General features: G+C 43.3%; 1 protein-coding gene across 2 annotated transcripts in view; it reads right to left on the bottom strand.

Moving 5' to 3' along the window:
* Positions 1-15568, bottom strand: part of CAPRIN1 (cell cycle associated protein 1) — a 33195-nt gene extending 17627 nt beyond the window's left edge. Inside the window, exons 1-7 of one of the 2 annotated variants that reach the window (XM_062621945.1) lie at positions 15417-15568; positions 14914-15107; positions 6255-6317; positions 4529-4615; positions 2074-2312; positions 1876-1958; positions 198-335 (exon numbers count right to left, since the gene is read on the bottom strand). In XM_062621945.1, the coding sequence (XP_062477929.1) occupies positions 198-335; positions 1876-1958; positions 2074-2312; positions 4529-4615; positions 6255-6317; positions 14914-15105 (802 nt within the window). In that variant the 5' untranslated portion in view covers positions 15106-15107; positions 15417-15568. Of the gene's footprint in view, positions 1-197; positions 336-1875; positions 1959-2073; positions 2313-4528; positions 4616-6254; positions 6318-14913; positions 15277-15416 lie in introns of those variants that run through there. The other variant, XM_062621946.1, reaches the window with a different exon arrangement.
* Between the last annotated feature and the right edge of the window lie 485 nt (positions 15569-16053).

Here is a 16053-nt window from a genome sequence, read left to right as displayed (position 1 = left end):
TCTGTCCCTATAGATGTTGCCTGGCCAGATATACCTGATCATCAAAAAATGACATTTCTATCCAAAACACAAAGAATTCAGAGACAGGTGAATTTTGTGCTTAAAACTGCACTTGTAATTTAATCATTCTGGAGAATCCAAAGAGACAAGACAGTACAACACAAATAGAGTAGTCACAAAGCATCTTCAAATCCTACCAGCTTCTGCTACAGCGTCTTCTACTGCAGGTGCAGGGGTTGCCTCTTCTTCCTCACACAATCCATTCTGATGGTTATGGGTGCTGTCGAAGTAACTAGTTTGAAGAATACGTTCAACAATCTCCTTCAGAGCTTTATCTACGGAAACAGAAGTTAAATGTTAACAGTAACTTAATACTAAACATCTTTTCCTTCCTTCCCAAAGATCCCATGTAAATTACCAACAAATTTACTGTAAGCCAATTCCTTACAGAACAACTGCCAGTACAAACAACTAATTTTACACAGGTACCACCTTCATGAAGGTTCTTGCCCTGAGGTGTAGTGGCTCAGAGCAGCCTTTGTAAGCAGAACAGGCACAAGCTTGCACTCAGTGCCTCATATGAATGCTGTGGTGTCTTACCCAAAACAGATCAGCCACACTGGCAAGGCAGCATTACTGACTGCGCAGGCCAACAGAAACCAAAACAGACTCAAAATGGAAAATTCACAAAGCATGTCTGGCAAGTGATAATCACTGTATGAGTCAATGCATACACAGAGAACAGCACAGAAACACATTAACATTCATCCCTATAAGAAGGTGATTATCACTAAAAGCTCATCCTGAGATCCAGACACAATACCCAACCCAGCTCCATCCAGTAAGAGAATGACTCAGTCTCCAATGAGCATCCGTCCCTCCTGAAATCCAGCTCTGTACCTTCTGCTTCAGCCACCTCTTGAAGTAAGTATGTGGTGCATACCTTTGGGCTCTCAAAGATCTAACACCACAACCACTTCAGACTTGAGTTAGTAAAAAAATGCTAACCTTGTACCTCCTGGAAAGATTTCATTTCAACAATATAAATAATTTGAAGTTCTGCCACAAAAAAGGGGAAAATCTTATTAAGGACACAGTATTGTTCTCTCCTTGTATCACTTCTCAGTAAAGCAGGTTAGGTAACAACTGCAATACTATCATTTAACTTCCTATAAATAGAACACAAAAACCTCTTTCCATGGCTCAATATTACTCTAACGTTATAAGGGTAATTGATTCCTTTAAAAGGGGGCAATGTTGTTGGCCATTTTACCCACAAAACAGGATTATCTTCCCTACAACTTTCTTACTGATTTCCAATTAAGAGATTTCAAAAATTCCCCATGACACAAGAAACAGACAACTGCCAAGCACAGCCATTTTTCTTAGTCTAATGTCAAAAGCTATGTATTAATGAAAACTTACATTTCTGCAAGAAAACAGTAAAGAAATTCCATCTGCGTGATCAGACCCTGATTTTTAGAGTTAGCCAAAATAGGGCAAAACCAGAATGCTTTTTCCAGGAGAGAAAAGAGAGCAAAACATCACACTAAAAAAGGCCATGTCAGATTACGTATTTGGTCACATTATTGACAAAGCTCCTTGTTTACACACAGGTTTCCAGAAAACAAAGAACTGCCACTCAGCACCACCAGCAGCAGAATACTGCTGAAATAGCAGGAACAGCTTAAATAGAGTAATGCATCAGTAAAACAAAACACACTACACACTAAGTTCACACTTCAGTAAGTTATTTTGTTACAGTCCATCTAAGGTCTGAATAAAGTAGTTATTTCAACTGCCAAAGCTCTCTCAGATCAGACATTGTATTTGTAAGTCCAGGCAGAAATTTAGTGCACACAGACTTATACTTACAGGTTGTTCCACAAACTGGTTTCTCCTTCCCTTCCAGTAAGTCCCAGAGGTGAACAGATGCTTGCTCATACTGCTCATTCAACCTTAAAAAAATAATTGAGAGTTAATTTCTTACCAAGTCTTTAAATTACCACAGTACAAACACATTGTTACTTGTAACTCACTATTATAAAGGAAAGTACTTTACACTAAGCCTACCTCATGCTCATGTCTCGCTCAGGGTAAACTAGCTTATAGAACTCATCCAGCATGGTCAGTTCCTCCTCTGTCAGCACTGGTACCCCATTTGAACCTTGTTTCAAGTCGTTGCGCACTTCATCATCACCCAACTTGTCCAAAATGAACTGGAGCTCTAGTACAGTCTTTAAACGCTTCTGCTCAGCTTCTTCTCGCATCAGCTGCTCCCTGCGAGCTGTCTTCTTTATTGTTTTCTGGATCTGGTTAAAATGGAAATATTCAATTGCTTAAATTTGGATTCTGCAGTGAACTCAGGGGAAAAAACAGATTTGAAATGTCTTTTAGTGGTAAAGAGGTGGATTTGGTGTTGAACTGCTACTTATCAATCTAACGCTACAGCAGAATAAGCTGTGAAATTTGAGCATTTTTAAGCAGAATCAAAAGCCTGCAAATTGAGACTAACTTTAAAATCAATGCCACAAACCTTGGATCATATTGGACCCTGATCATATTCTACTTAAGTCTGTACTTCTCTGCGTGACTTACAAGTAGTTCAGTCAAATAACTGCAGTTACCACGTCTTAACGCCTTTGACACCAATGTGTTACCTGAAACAAGCCCAGCTTGCTATTACTGCTTCCTTTATGAATTATTCTGTAAACACCAAGTGATTTTGATCTAGATCTGAGCAGCAAAAATGTACAAAATCAAGTACCTTTTAAACAAATAATGTGGCTATTCACAGCTTCTGCCTTCCATAACTCAAGGAGGACCTACAGCAAGTAGAATAGGTGCAGAAAAGGGCAACAGAACTTACTAAGGGGACAGAGCGGGGCCCTGATAAGAACAGTCTAAGTCTTGGGCTCTTCAATTTGGAAGAGTGATCCAAGGTTTTTCATCAAGGCCATATAAAGGCCAGCAGATAACACAAAGAAAGCTGTTATTCACCATATCCCATGATGGAGGAGACATTCATTCGAACTGCTAGAAGATCAGCTTAAAACAGATCAACAAAAGTACTCACTTCTTACACACCACGGGAGGGAAGCCTGGAATGTTTTGCCATGAAAGGCTGGGGAGACAGCATCAGCAAGTTCAAAGAGGATTTAAACAGATGCTTGGACATAAGGTCCACAGACAGACACTAACAGGAACATGAATGTATCTACTCTAACATTCTCAGTTTGAGGATGACGGATGCTGGAAGAGAATGGATGAAGGATTACCATCAGCCTTGCGCTGTGCATAGTACCTTCTACAACTGCTGTCACAGCGCTGGTCTAAATGCATCACTAGTCTGAACCTACAGGATGTTTCTTCCATTCTCATTATTAATCCAAGCACCCAGAGTCCAAAATTCCACTTGCTCCCTTTGTAACTATACAAAACTTCCACCTTTGCTTTCAAAAACTGCAACTTATGACAGTAACTTTCTCCCTCTGAAACATCTAAACTTCCTCTTTAAAATCAAAGACTTATCTTAAAGTCAACTGCATGAAAACTAACTTCAATCAGGAAAAAGTGCCACCAAATGTGAAAGCAGAGCCCCTATTTATTACTCCTGGATTCACTTGCTTCTTCTAGCAGTCAGCTGACCAGGGAAATACGTCAGGACAAACCTGTCAGAAGAAGAAAGTTCTTCATTGCTAACATTCCATAAACATACATGAAACCCTGATGCAAGAAAAGCAAAGCAGCAGCTTGCCTTAGAGGCCTGCACATTTACAACTACATCAGATGTAGAAAGCAGTTCATAATGTGAGGATGCTGGTTCCCTCTAAGTTATCCCAGTCTGTCCCCAAACTAAATACACTTGCTAGATCAGTCTGCTGCACTAACATCAATGACACAACAAATCCTAACAGCACTGCTGCTCCTTCCATAACTCATTAACTCCAACTACACTACTGCATTTAGAATCTTCCAGTCCTGTGGAATTACACTTTCACCTGCTTCAGTTCTTCCTTGCAATGATACTGCAGAGGTCTAAAATGGCTTTTTGTTTGCAGTTCTTGGCACAAAAAAAAAACAAAGCAAAGCTGTTCATATAACTGGAATTGCCCATTAGAGTTTTAGAACTTATTCCTGATGACAGTGTAATCCTCAACCACTTGCCAAAGAAAGAAGCAGGCTTGTGAAATCGATTAAAGAAAATGTTACTATTGGCAGGAAATGGCTGTCTCTAATGTTGTATGGCCTATTTTGTGATCACCCTGCTTTCAACAGTTATGTTTTGTCAGAAAATGAACGCACTATTTCTGTTCCTATACATTTATGTAGTCCATCAGGAGAATCTTTTAGAAATAGTCTTGAGTAAACCTCACACTAACTAGTACATAGAGTAAACCAGCCACACAAGAAATTGCAAGCATTCCACCCCTGTCAGTAGAGGCAACTATTGCATCTAGTGTCAGTGAAATCGTTTAAAACCTAAGTGTCTGGATAGCTCATGGTGCACCACTTGCTCTTTACTTACATCTTGGCTCAGAGCCATAAAACTCCTCTGCAGTTCTTTAGCAAATTCCAGATTATTTGTCACTTCCTGGTATTTTGACACCGCATCCTTAACAGAAACAAGAAAACACAAAAGTAAACCATCACAAATAAAAATACATACTTCCAACAAACAAATCACCACATTTTCAGTTCCTCAGTGAGACACAGCTCCCTGAATGAGACTGCAATGATGTTAAGTCAAACACTGATTTTCACTGGCAGAAATATTAAGATTTGTGGTTATCTTTAGGGCCTCTGGTTTCCTAGATAAATAAGCTAAAGCATACACTTATATATGCTTGTGCCCATGACATGCTGTTTGGCTTTAGCCAGTTTCTGACAAAAACTAACTGGCAGGCCAGGAGAATGGCGGAGAAGAGTAATCTGGCCGCTCAAAACTGCTCAAGAGAGTAAAGGTTTGAGAATTAATGCATTGTTATCTTGAGTCAGAGCCAAAAAAATCAAACCATATACAGAGCATCATGCTCCCTCCTCTAGAAAATCTTCATTATTTGCCATTTTCTTAAATCTAATACTCTGATTTGCACCCAAACAACCCAAGCTCCTTAACCCACTTTGCAGTATGAGAAATTAGAGACTCAAATTAGCTGGGGGGGGTGGGTGGGAGAACCCAGCAAAGACATTTACACTCCTGCTGTGACTAGGTTAATAATGGGTATGTTTCTTGGTAGAACATTATCCAGTAACATCTGAGTGGAAGAAAAGGTTAAGGTCCTAATTTCTTTGAAAAGCAAGGAGCATGAACTGGTTTTGGGGATTTCCATTTGTAATACAGCTAAGAAACTTATATTATACATTACACATACACATCAGGTGATGTACAAAACTCATCATTCTTAGCCAATTTGTAGAAGCAGAAGATGAGTGGTATTTCAGCATAGTTGGCACAGAAGAACCAAAGTGAAGCCCAGACAGATGAAGGCATCACATGGACCAAGGGAAGCAGCTAATTCTTTAACTGCCAACAGCTGCAATAGTTGCAGAGTACATTTATATCTTTCCTTCATTTTTTTCACTGTTAAAAATCATCAACAAAACACTGCTGATTACTGAGCATCTGGCAATCTCTTTAAGTACCAATATGCATGTTTGTATCACACAACTGAATTTAATTTGCTACTCGCTTCATATTTACTACAACTGGAAAACTGCTTTTGAGACAAGCCCTACAACTTCCTAAGAAACCAGCATACATCCACCAAGTCCATCTTATCTAGAGGTGCACATCTGCTACACTGACAGCTGTGATATACACATGGACGTAGCTTATGTTCAGAGCCCCTGGTGTAAGCTCCATCTCTAACCAGACCGCGCAGTATTTACAAGCTACCACTAAGTGACTAAGCTCCTTAAGTTCTCCCTGGGCACACTTTCTGTGAAGAAAAGGATGATGTCCAAAGAACCTCAAAGGTATCATTTAGTTCTTTCAACAGTCCTAGGCTGTTCACCACAGCTTATTCACAAGCTAACCTCAACAAGCATAAAGCATTAAAACAGGCTCCTCAACCTAATCTTTCAGTTGTGATTAACAGAAAACATAGGCAATAAAAAACTGAAGGCAAGTCAGAACTCTGAAAAATGCAGCTTTTAACAAGGGGAAAGGGGAAATGAAATTCATCCCTTCCTTCCCTGCCAAGATCATAAGACAATTTAACAGAGATCTGGTTAGTCTTTTTGCTTTTTACCAGTTGATCTTGATTCAGACGTTCTCCCTTGTTCATTCGTTCTTGGTAATCATCAAGTTTGCTCTGAAAAGAAAGAAAAATGCTATTATGAAGAGCCAAAATCAAGTTATTGCTTTTTTTCTACTTCTGCTAACGGAATTAGGTAGTGTAATACTACAGTGGGCACAGACTGTAACACATTACACAAGCATGGAACTGCCACGTAGAAATACAGAAAAACTGTCTTCTGGGTTAAGAGACAAATCTTTTAACCTTGTTTTTTGGCTAGCACAATACATCTTCACAACCAGTCTCAGTTTCTGAGGAAATACGCAATCTTCCTAACAGGGAAAGCACTCTCCATACACACTTCCTTCAGTCCAAACAAGAGAGCTGAACACAGTTGAGTCACAGCCCATTACCACTGTACCACTACAATACCAAAAACATGACTGCAGAAAAAACAGTCAATGCTATTAAGATTCAGAACTCTTTGTAATTGCATCAGTTAAGGCAGTTTTAAAAGCATTTAGAAGTTTCTAATCCTTTGTGCAAGAATGCTCACCAACACAATTCATATTAATAGCTCTAAAATACTTTTGTTCAAGAGCATTAAGATTTCCTTCTCATGGGGAGAAACTGAAACAGGACTCATTAGGTTAATTTGCAGCAGGATCAGCGCTCTCATCTGTCTAAACACAAAACCATGCAAAACACGGACATCAGCCAAAAGCAGGTAAAACTTATGAATGCCCCAGTGACAAGGATTCTACAGGCTAAGTAGAAAGGTTCGTTTAAGAGAAGCCAAGTCCATCAGAATACCATACCCAGCTATTAAGCTCTATGTTTTCACCATTTCTGCATTATCACACAATCGTATTTTGTATGAAATCTGCCTTGAGCTTATTAAAAGGAAGCTATTAAATGAATCCTCAATTATCTTCCCTATCTAGCATAACAACAACATGAAAAGGAAAGCAATCAGAAACACTTCATTTTGAAAGGGAAAATTACAGTCCCCATACAACCACAATTTTGAGTTTCCATTTGCCACCAAGTGACAGATATCTTGTTGTTGGTCTTTGCGTTTTTTTTTACCATAAAGCTCCTCTTATGAAGCACTGGATGCAGAGCATCACTTACTGAAACATAAAACCACCCTTATGAGACTTGGTCCTTTTGATGCCACCTAGCACCAACAGGAAATTCTACAGATTAGACACAGCACAACCACTTCATCTTTCAGTGCATCAGAGCCAGGAATGGCCTAAGCAAAGTCAAAGAAGTTCCTGAGCTCCGAAATAGCATCACTAGGAATTCTATACTGGGGACAGACACTAGCAGGGTAACAGCTTTCAAACATGGCAGCCACAGTTCCTAATAGATCATAAAAATAGCCCTGAAGAGGATCCAACATATTGGAAATCTACCACAAGCATGAAATAAGGTCATTTTACTCTTCTACATACTCACTTTACAACAAATAAAGACACAGCTGGGCAGTCACAGGAGTAGTTTTCATGATTTAAGAGACTGTAGCTGAGCTGTGAAGTTAAAAGGGAGGGTAAAGAGCTCTAGCACTGCAACACCCCAGTGCAAGGCCAGCCAGGTTAATCAACGCCTCCACTGCTTAAGGTAGCTTAAATCCTACAATGAACTGGCTTCGCAAAAAGTTCCTCCTTGCTCAAGTCACTTACTCCCATGCTGTGGATTACAATTCCCTTGGTCACACTGATGCAATTGTTTGTGAAGCTGCACAGTTAATAGACTGCTAATACCAGCCAGTTGAACAGCACCTACAAAAATGTATTAAAAAAGCCCTACCAATTTCTGTGATCCAATTTCCACATAAACCCATAAACAACAGTAAACCAAACATGATGGAACACCAAATTCTAGAATACTATTTAGGTCAACTTGGCTGAAAAAAACACATATTGCAAAATTACACTGCAAAACACTCATAACCCATTTCAGTGGCTAAGGGCTTAAGGGAGGGAAGAGACAGAAATACCCCAAATAACTCTGTTTCTGCATGTTTTCCATGCAGCCTTACTTCAGCATGGTTGGTATCTTCAGATTAAGCATACTGTGTTAACAATATGCTTAATTCAAACAGTGCATAAGTTTTCTCTTAACTAATCAAATAGTCTTAGGTCTACTGTAAATATGTTGCTCACTTTTATTCAGCAAAAAGAAAGAGTAATACGTCTATTTCTAACCATTAGGCATAGAAGGAAAGTTACTTCTAGTAACTTTTTCTTCCTTAAAAACATTCATATCAGAAAGGTGAAAGCAGAAGAAGGAAAGCCCTTTCAGCTGCAATGCGGAGGACAAGAGAATGTGTATTTAGCTATAGGTTACCACAAATCTTTCAAAGAAAGCAGTTTTCTATCATCCCAAACACACTATAAGGTCTGAAAGCTGCATTACACGCAAATATTAAGGAAACCAAATGCTTTCTTTTTAATCTGTACTGTCAACTAACGGCAATCTAAGAGCAGCACCACTGCTCTAAAGCAACTGCAGCAAAATTCCTGCTTAGCAACCTACTGCAGCGTCTGCAAGAAGTAAAGACTTTCCCAATTTTACCCCCCTTACACAGTTCCATCCTCACTCATCATGGATATAGATCTTGAGGCGTAAAAGCTAAACCAGCAGAAAAGAAATATAAAAATCAAGTGGCAAAGTGAGCACATAAATTGTCTATTAAAGTGCTCATGAGTCAGCAGCCCCCAGTTCTGCAGACAGCAAGTCACTGTGCTCCAGCTCTTTTCTCACTGACATACCTGAAGTATTCTGGACTTCCCTAGGAGAACAGTACACATGTTGTTGAGGCTACCTGGACGCAGAGGCAGGAGGAAGGTGGTCGTGTTCTTTAAGTATGCCCTAGACTTTATTTCTATAGGAATACAAAACTGAGTTACTTTATTATGCTAACAGATACCTTCCTCTCACACTCAATTTTCATTATGTGCTCTCAAGTGCCTCAAAAATGTCATCCTCAAGTAAGGGGGGAAAAAATGTAGTTACATGACGTTAGCTTCAAAAGCAATACTGGGTTTAAAAATGCCTGACCACTCAGTTGTGCTGTTACAGTCATTTCCAGTGCTACGCTATAAACTGGATCACTGGAATGATCTGATTAAAAATAACCCTTAAAAAAGGGGGCCAGGAGCAGGAGGGAGGCACTATATTTAACCAGATAATGCCAATGGTGTGGTTTATACCAGTGACAGTGGCACAAGTATATGCAACAAGCTGCAAGGTGGAAAGTAAACTCCCCAACCAGCTGAAGTAAGTGTTTTGTAATGCACACTTCACTACAAGCAAAAGACAGAGGGGACCACTGCAAGTCTGAGGTATCTCAAAAACTGCATGTATTTTAAACAGCATCAAGCAATTAAAATAACCCAGAACTTAAAATAGCTGCCTAATACACTGAAGCAAAACGAAGGCCAATCTATGATACAGAAGTTTGTTAACGTGGTTTATGTTCGTGCATTTTATCTGCCCTCCACCACCATCTCCACAGTTATTCATCAGTTTACCTCCCCAGCAATCTGGCCAGAAATGACCATTTCTCAGAAAATGACTATTTCCTCAGAAAAATAGGCAGAAAAAAGAATCAAAAAGGTGAAAACACACAAACTGTATCAGTTTAACATGTTGAAGTTCAGAACCTCCCAAACCCCACCACAGTTCCCCTCTGGGTGCATTTCCTGCTATACACACACCTAACAAGTCCCAAGAAACCGTTTCAGTCCCGAGTTACAAGCAAAAGGATGTAATGAAGTATTTAGCATCAATATTCTGGAACACAAAGCACGTGGAGGTCTTCTATTCAAACTGAATTTATTTTCAAAGTAACAGTTATAAATATTGCTGTGGGGTTTCCCCAAAGCCTGGTAAGTTTGAGGATTTAGAAGTATCTCCATGCTGTATTGGGAGCAGGACCCATTCCCTCCCAAACAAATAGAGAAGAACTTATGGATTCCTGCAATCTCCAAAATGTAAAGCTTTTAAACTCCAATGAGTTGACTACAGATAAAAACAACTCTGCTTCTTCAGTAACCAGAACTAAGTTAAGACACAGATGAGTGAAACTCCTTAAAGTTCTGATGGCTTCATATACGTGTGTTCTCTTTCCAAATCACCACACACTATTTCCTATAGAAACACTATGGACCTGCAGGTTGACTACGCTGCAAGAGACTTAAATCTTGTTCTACACGTAATTTATGTTCAAAAGCATTTACTTTTCCAGCAGTGAGTTCTAGGAACAAACCAGTCCCCAAGAACACAAAGTGAGCTCTCCCAACACATTCTGCGCATCTTTTTGGGCTGAAAGAGAAGTGTTAACAAAGTATCAAAGCAGAAACCATAAACCTGCGTGGTTTTTAGATGAAGCAGCCTGGTTATCCAAACCAGCTATCACAGAGGTTTCAAAGTAAGATTTGGGCTTTCAATACACAGTTTCAAATGAATTTCACTATTTTTCGGTTTCAAAATCCCATTTGACCTCCTAAGATAAATTTGAAACCCAGCTTCTCAAGGAGAACTTCTGGAGACATAAGCCTTGAACCTCCAAGTGGCCCAAATAATGGTGCAAAAGCCCTTTAGAGTGCCTCTGTGATGGGCAACTTGAAGCATGGCATTTCCCTGCTATCATTACCTGCACCTACAACAGAAAACAGATCCCAGCTTTTACTGTAAGTTCATAGCCATTCCCTATGACATTTTACTGAACCAAATCAGATCAACTTGAACCATCCATCTACTGTTCCAGTGAAAATTCTTGTGCAGTAATGAGAGAGGCACTTTTCAAGCATTCATTTTTCAACCCAGTCAGGATTACACTTGTTTGGAAATTCAGAGACAGGCTGATAAAGCAACAGCATCTTAAATTACCAGCTCCTGCTAGAATGTGCCACCTTTTTAACTGTACACACCAAGCTCAAGTCATGTCAAGTAGCTCAAGCTAAAATGCTTACTCTGTGTTTACAGTTGCCCAACAATAATCTGTGATCACCTGCCCACACCTTAAAACATGTGTTAGCAAATGAGGTATTTTGTCCCTGACAGAACTCTTGGCTTTAAAAACTGTTTTTACATAGCTCATGCTATATGACACAAGTTGAAAGCAAAAATAACTTTGTTTTCATTCCCCATTGTATCAAGACACAAGTTTGAGCTACATTCGGCTGGCTTAGTTTGGAAAGGTTTGTCCCCGTAAAAAGAAGGGACAGGGAGAAGAAGGAAATGCAGGTCTGAATTAAGTATTTTGTCCCAGGGCACCTGGGGAGCTAGGAGGATTCTAGCCTCAGACACCTACCAAAAACCCAGAGGAGTTCACACAGCTTTTAAATTAACTAAGCTTGTCAACATACACTCAAGTTGCACATCTGAAGGTACTGGTAGAGAAAACATCCCTTCAATTAGTCTCTCCCATGCATACATAGATATCCAGTCATCCCTGAACAGAGGGGAAAACAGGACAGCACTCTTATCATTTCCAAATTAAAGAGATGAAGAGAACACAGACATTTCCAGGCCATGCTTTCACATACATTTATGAACAACAATTCAATTTATCCTAGTCCCTTCTAACACAAGCAACGCTCATTCTTTCAAATAATGAGATCGCTTTCAGGAAGAGAAAATGAAAGTATAACCAATAACCTGGTATTTCTAGTTCATACAGAAACATTCAAAATAGCAGAGCTTAATTGTAACTAATCCTATTTGAAATTGTGTGCTGTAGTTTGATGGTCACGTTGTTTTATCCTCAGAGTTTAGAAGGAAACATGACACTAAGCCATTTACTTCAACATGTCCAATTTCTTCATAAAGAGTCACCTTCCCTCAACTAAAAGCTGCACACACCATTTAAAACCTAAGATGGCACCTCTTACAAAGCAGTTGGATTTTATCGTTCGAAAGCATGTGTCCAAGTCAAGTACATGTTTGTATTCAACCTCAAATACAAGGCTCTCAAAAAAACATCTCTACTGCCCTTTGTTACCAGCTGCTGACAAAGAAGGGATTAAACGTTCAACTAAGCACAAGTTTTCACCGAGATTGACTGCATTTTTCCTTCAGTCCTGTCTGTCCAGTACCCAGTATGATTTTACTTTCTGGATGGTTAAAAAAGCAAGATTATTGTAAAAAAAAAGATTCAAAATAAAGGGAAGCGAATGAGTGTGTGTACTTAAGTAATAAAATAAAAATACTGATGCCCATGTGGACAATAAGCTTTGTTTTCAGGACCCTAAGCTTGCAATGCTCTCTTTAATAAACAGGGTTGATTTGCTGAAGAACTGGTGATTTTCCCACCAAGGGAGAGGCTCCAGCTTCCAAATTCATAATTCTGCTTCAACACACCAAGAGCATGACTTTTGTAGTGCTGGAGTCCTACTTCGGTAAGTTGCAGAACATCTTCACCCCATTAAGACCTGGAGAAATCTTTGAACTTTAATTCATCAGTGTGAGAGCACACCCACATCTTCTTTTTCAAAACCTACCCTCTGCCTTTTCTGTTTTATGCCCAGCATCACATACTCTAAAAAGAGATGCTTTTAAGTCATTTTAATGGAGCATCTTTCAACAGAAGCCAGGAAAACGGCACTTGATCCCTTCTATTCACTTGCTATGTTAAAAAGAGCAGTGACAGCAGCCACTGGTACACAAAAAACCCACCCAAAACCTAGGACCAGCATCATCAGTTTTCACTCTTCTACGAAAATAATAGCTTCTTACACATCCTCCTTATTTAACGTATTATAAAAGTTAAATAAGAGTCCATTCAAATAGAATGGAAAAGTGAAAACAAGTGTTAATTAGGTGTTAATTATTAATCTTAAACAGGTAAATACTAGAAAAGAAAGCTGACCCACACACCAGTAAGTGTGCTTATCCTCTATTACTTCAGAGTAGAGAACTGATCGGAAGAACGTTTTCCTGCTCATTCTAGTTTTTCAAATGTCCACGTTGAGCCTCACAGAATAACGTTTAGAGGATTTCTGTAGATGTTAAATACAATTATTGCAAACCATTTTATTGTAGTGAAACCAGCAGAGATGTACAGAAAGACCTGCATTCTTCCTCAAGTTGAGAACTAGTGGTTTTGTGTCTACATATATTTGTATGTATTAATGACAAGTTTAAGACAGACATCTTGTCCTGTCTGTGCACAACGGTATTCGGACAAGGACCAAGAAAAGATCCTCCAATTCTAAAGTATTTCTAAAAGCTCCTGGCCTGCTGCTTTTTGTCGTCTCGTTTTTAAAAGCCAGGAAACACCACACATTTAGTAAGTGGGAAACAACACTGTGGGTGTATTTACAGGTAAAGCACATCTTGGTTCATTTGCAACTCATCTGTACATACTAATTTACTGCTAATAATTCCACCTTATACAAACCTAGAATACTAGTCTAGACTACGACGATCTAAACTGTTAAAGAAATAATACAAGAGCAATTGTGCCTATTTACTTTTAAGAGCAAAACCAGATGGAGAGCTTCAACACAGACGTATTTGTTCAGTATTCCCTAATTTTAGCTTACTAATGGAGTGCTCTGAAGCGAGTCTTTAGGCTACATGTATGTTAGTATTTTGCTGATGAACACTTCATGCTCTGCAGGTCAGAAAGCCCTCTGAGGCTCGTTTAATCAAGCAACAAAGTAGGTGCACATAAACCCTAAGTAACCAAGACACCCTTTTATTCTCTGTCACAACTCGAACCGTCCAAGGACCACGGATTTAGTAGCTATTTCTAAATATAACTGCTGAAAGGCCGCTTCCAGCTGACCTAAGACTCACAAAGGGGTGAAGCTGAAGGCGATGGAAAAGGAGAGATGGAACAATCCCTGGGTGGGGTGGCCGCGGCCCCCGGCTTTGTGCAGCCTGCTCGCACAATGCAGTTCCGCCGGGGAGGCTGGGGCTGCCTCCGCCGCCGCCATGTTAGCTCCGCTTCCATGTGCCCGGGCTCTCACGGACCCAGCCGCGCAGGACCCTCTCCCCGCGGCGGGTTCCTCCGGGACACGGAGCGGGAGCGCTCCGGCCACATGAAGGGGGGGAAAGGGGAAATTGGGGCCCGTTCCCTGCGGCGAGGCGAGAGCGCGGCTGGGCAAGGCCCCGCCGAGGGAAACAAAAGGCGGAAGGGAGGGGGAAGGGAGCCGCGCCAACGAGGGGTCTCGCCGGCACCGAGGAGGGGACCGCGGCTGCAGCCCCGCTATGGCCCCGAGGGTCGCGGCCTCTCCGGCCTATACCCACTGGCGGTGCCGCACAGGGCAGGGTGGGGAGTGCCCGGCTGAGTGCTGGGGCCGCCGGAGAGGGCGGACGGTAGAAGGGGCCTGGGGACCCCCGAAAGGGGAAAGGCCAGGAGATGAGGCGTTCGCCCTTCTGGAACCTTCCAGCGGGCGGCCCCTGGGGGCGACGCCCGGAACAACCCGCGCAGGCCACGGGCTCCTTCACCCATGGACCGGGAGGGCACGGGCCGAGGGGGGCGGCCGCGGGCACAGGGAGAGAAACAGGCCGGGCCAGTTCAATGTCCCTTCAGAGGGCCCAGAGCAGGAGGCAAGGCTCGGCGGGCAGCGGGGGCCTCCCGGGGCGAAGGGCCCGAAGGGCAAAGGCAGGGGTCAGCCGGGGGGCACAGGGTACAGGGGGAAGGGATCACCTTTTTCTTCTCCAGGTTGCGCAGCTTTTTGTCGATCACTCCCAGGATCTGCTTCATGGCCTCGGTTTGCACCGAGGTGATGCTGCCGGCCGATGCCTGCGGGGCGGCCGCCGCTGCCGCCGGGGCAGCCTCTCCGCCTGGGCCCGCTTTGCCGCTGCTGTTCGCCATGGTGCTGTTGGTAGCCGAGGGCATCTCTGGGAGAGGGAAACACAAGAGGCAGAGCGAGAGAGAGCGCGAGGCCGCGTTACCGGGGAACGGGCCGCCGCCGGGGACACGCGGGAGGGCGGGGGCGCGGGCGCGCGCGCGCGGCCGCTTCCCCACGCCCAGGGCGCGCGCACGCGGGCCGCACCTGCCGGCGCGCGCCCCCTTCCACCCCTCCCCCCCCCCCGCGCAAAGAACTGATCACGTGACCGCGCAGCCTCTCGCACCCAACGGTCATCCCCCGGGGGTTCGGCCTTTTGCCACCCCGCCGAGGTACCGGAGGGCATCGCCACCCCCCTCACCGTGTGCGCCCTTGGGGAAGGGGGGGGGGGAACTCGGTGCGCTGCGCTCTCGCTTTAGTAATGGCCGCCTCAGCCGACTACCGGCCCCGCCGCCCGCGCTGCTCCTGCTACCGCTGCACCGCGCTACTGGGGCAGAGAGCGAGGGCGCGCACGACAGCGGACCGGGAGCGAGCGGCGCGGGGTCCTCAATGCTTACGGGTGCCCGCGGAGAACGCCTGAGCCCGCCCGCCGAGCGCGCTGTGCTGCCGGCCCTTCCCGGGCGGGAGCAGGCGCTTCCGGCAGCGGCGCCGTCTGTCGGCTCGGCTCTGACAGGGTCTTTCAGGCGCTCGGCGGGCGCCCCCGCGCCAGACACAATAGACGGGCGGAGCGAGCCGGTTTGGAGTTCCCTCAGTTGCCGTCGGCCCGCACCGGGATCCCTTGGGCTCTGCACCGAGCTGCCTGCCTGGCACCACCTCCGCCACTCAGCGCAGCTCGTGGATCAGCCGGCGGCTTTGGGCTGAGGAGGTCTGGGGTAGTGGAGGTCTCCCCTGAGGGAAGCCAATCGCACCGCTCCCGGTATAAGCATCACTACAAAAAGCGTTTTCTGCATATTCATGCCTTTAAGGCACGTCGCTGTAACTGTGGGAGGGTTCCGGAG

Source organism: Pezoporus occidentalis, unplaced genomic scaffold, assembly GCF_034315485.1.
Source record: "Pezoporus occidentalis ecotype Australia unplaced genomic scaffold, CSIRO_AGI_Poc_V1 ctg236, whole genome shotgun sequence".
Taxonomy (NCBI): domain Eukaryota; kingdom Metazoa; phylum Chordata; class Aves; order Psittaciformes; family Psittacidae; genus Pezoporus; species Pezoporus occidentalis.
This window is presented reverse-complemented; position numbering and strand designations above follow the sequence as displayed.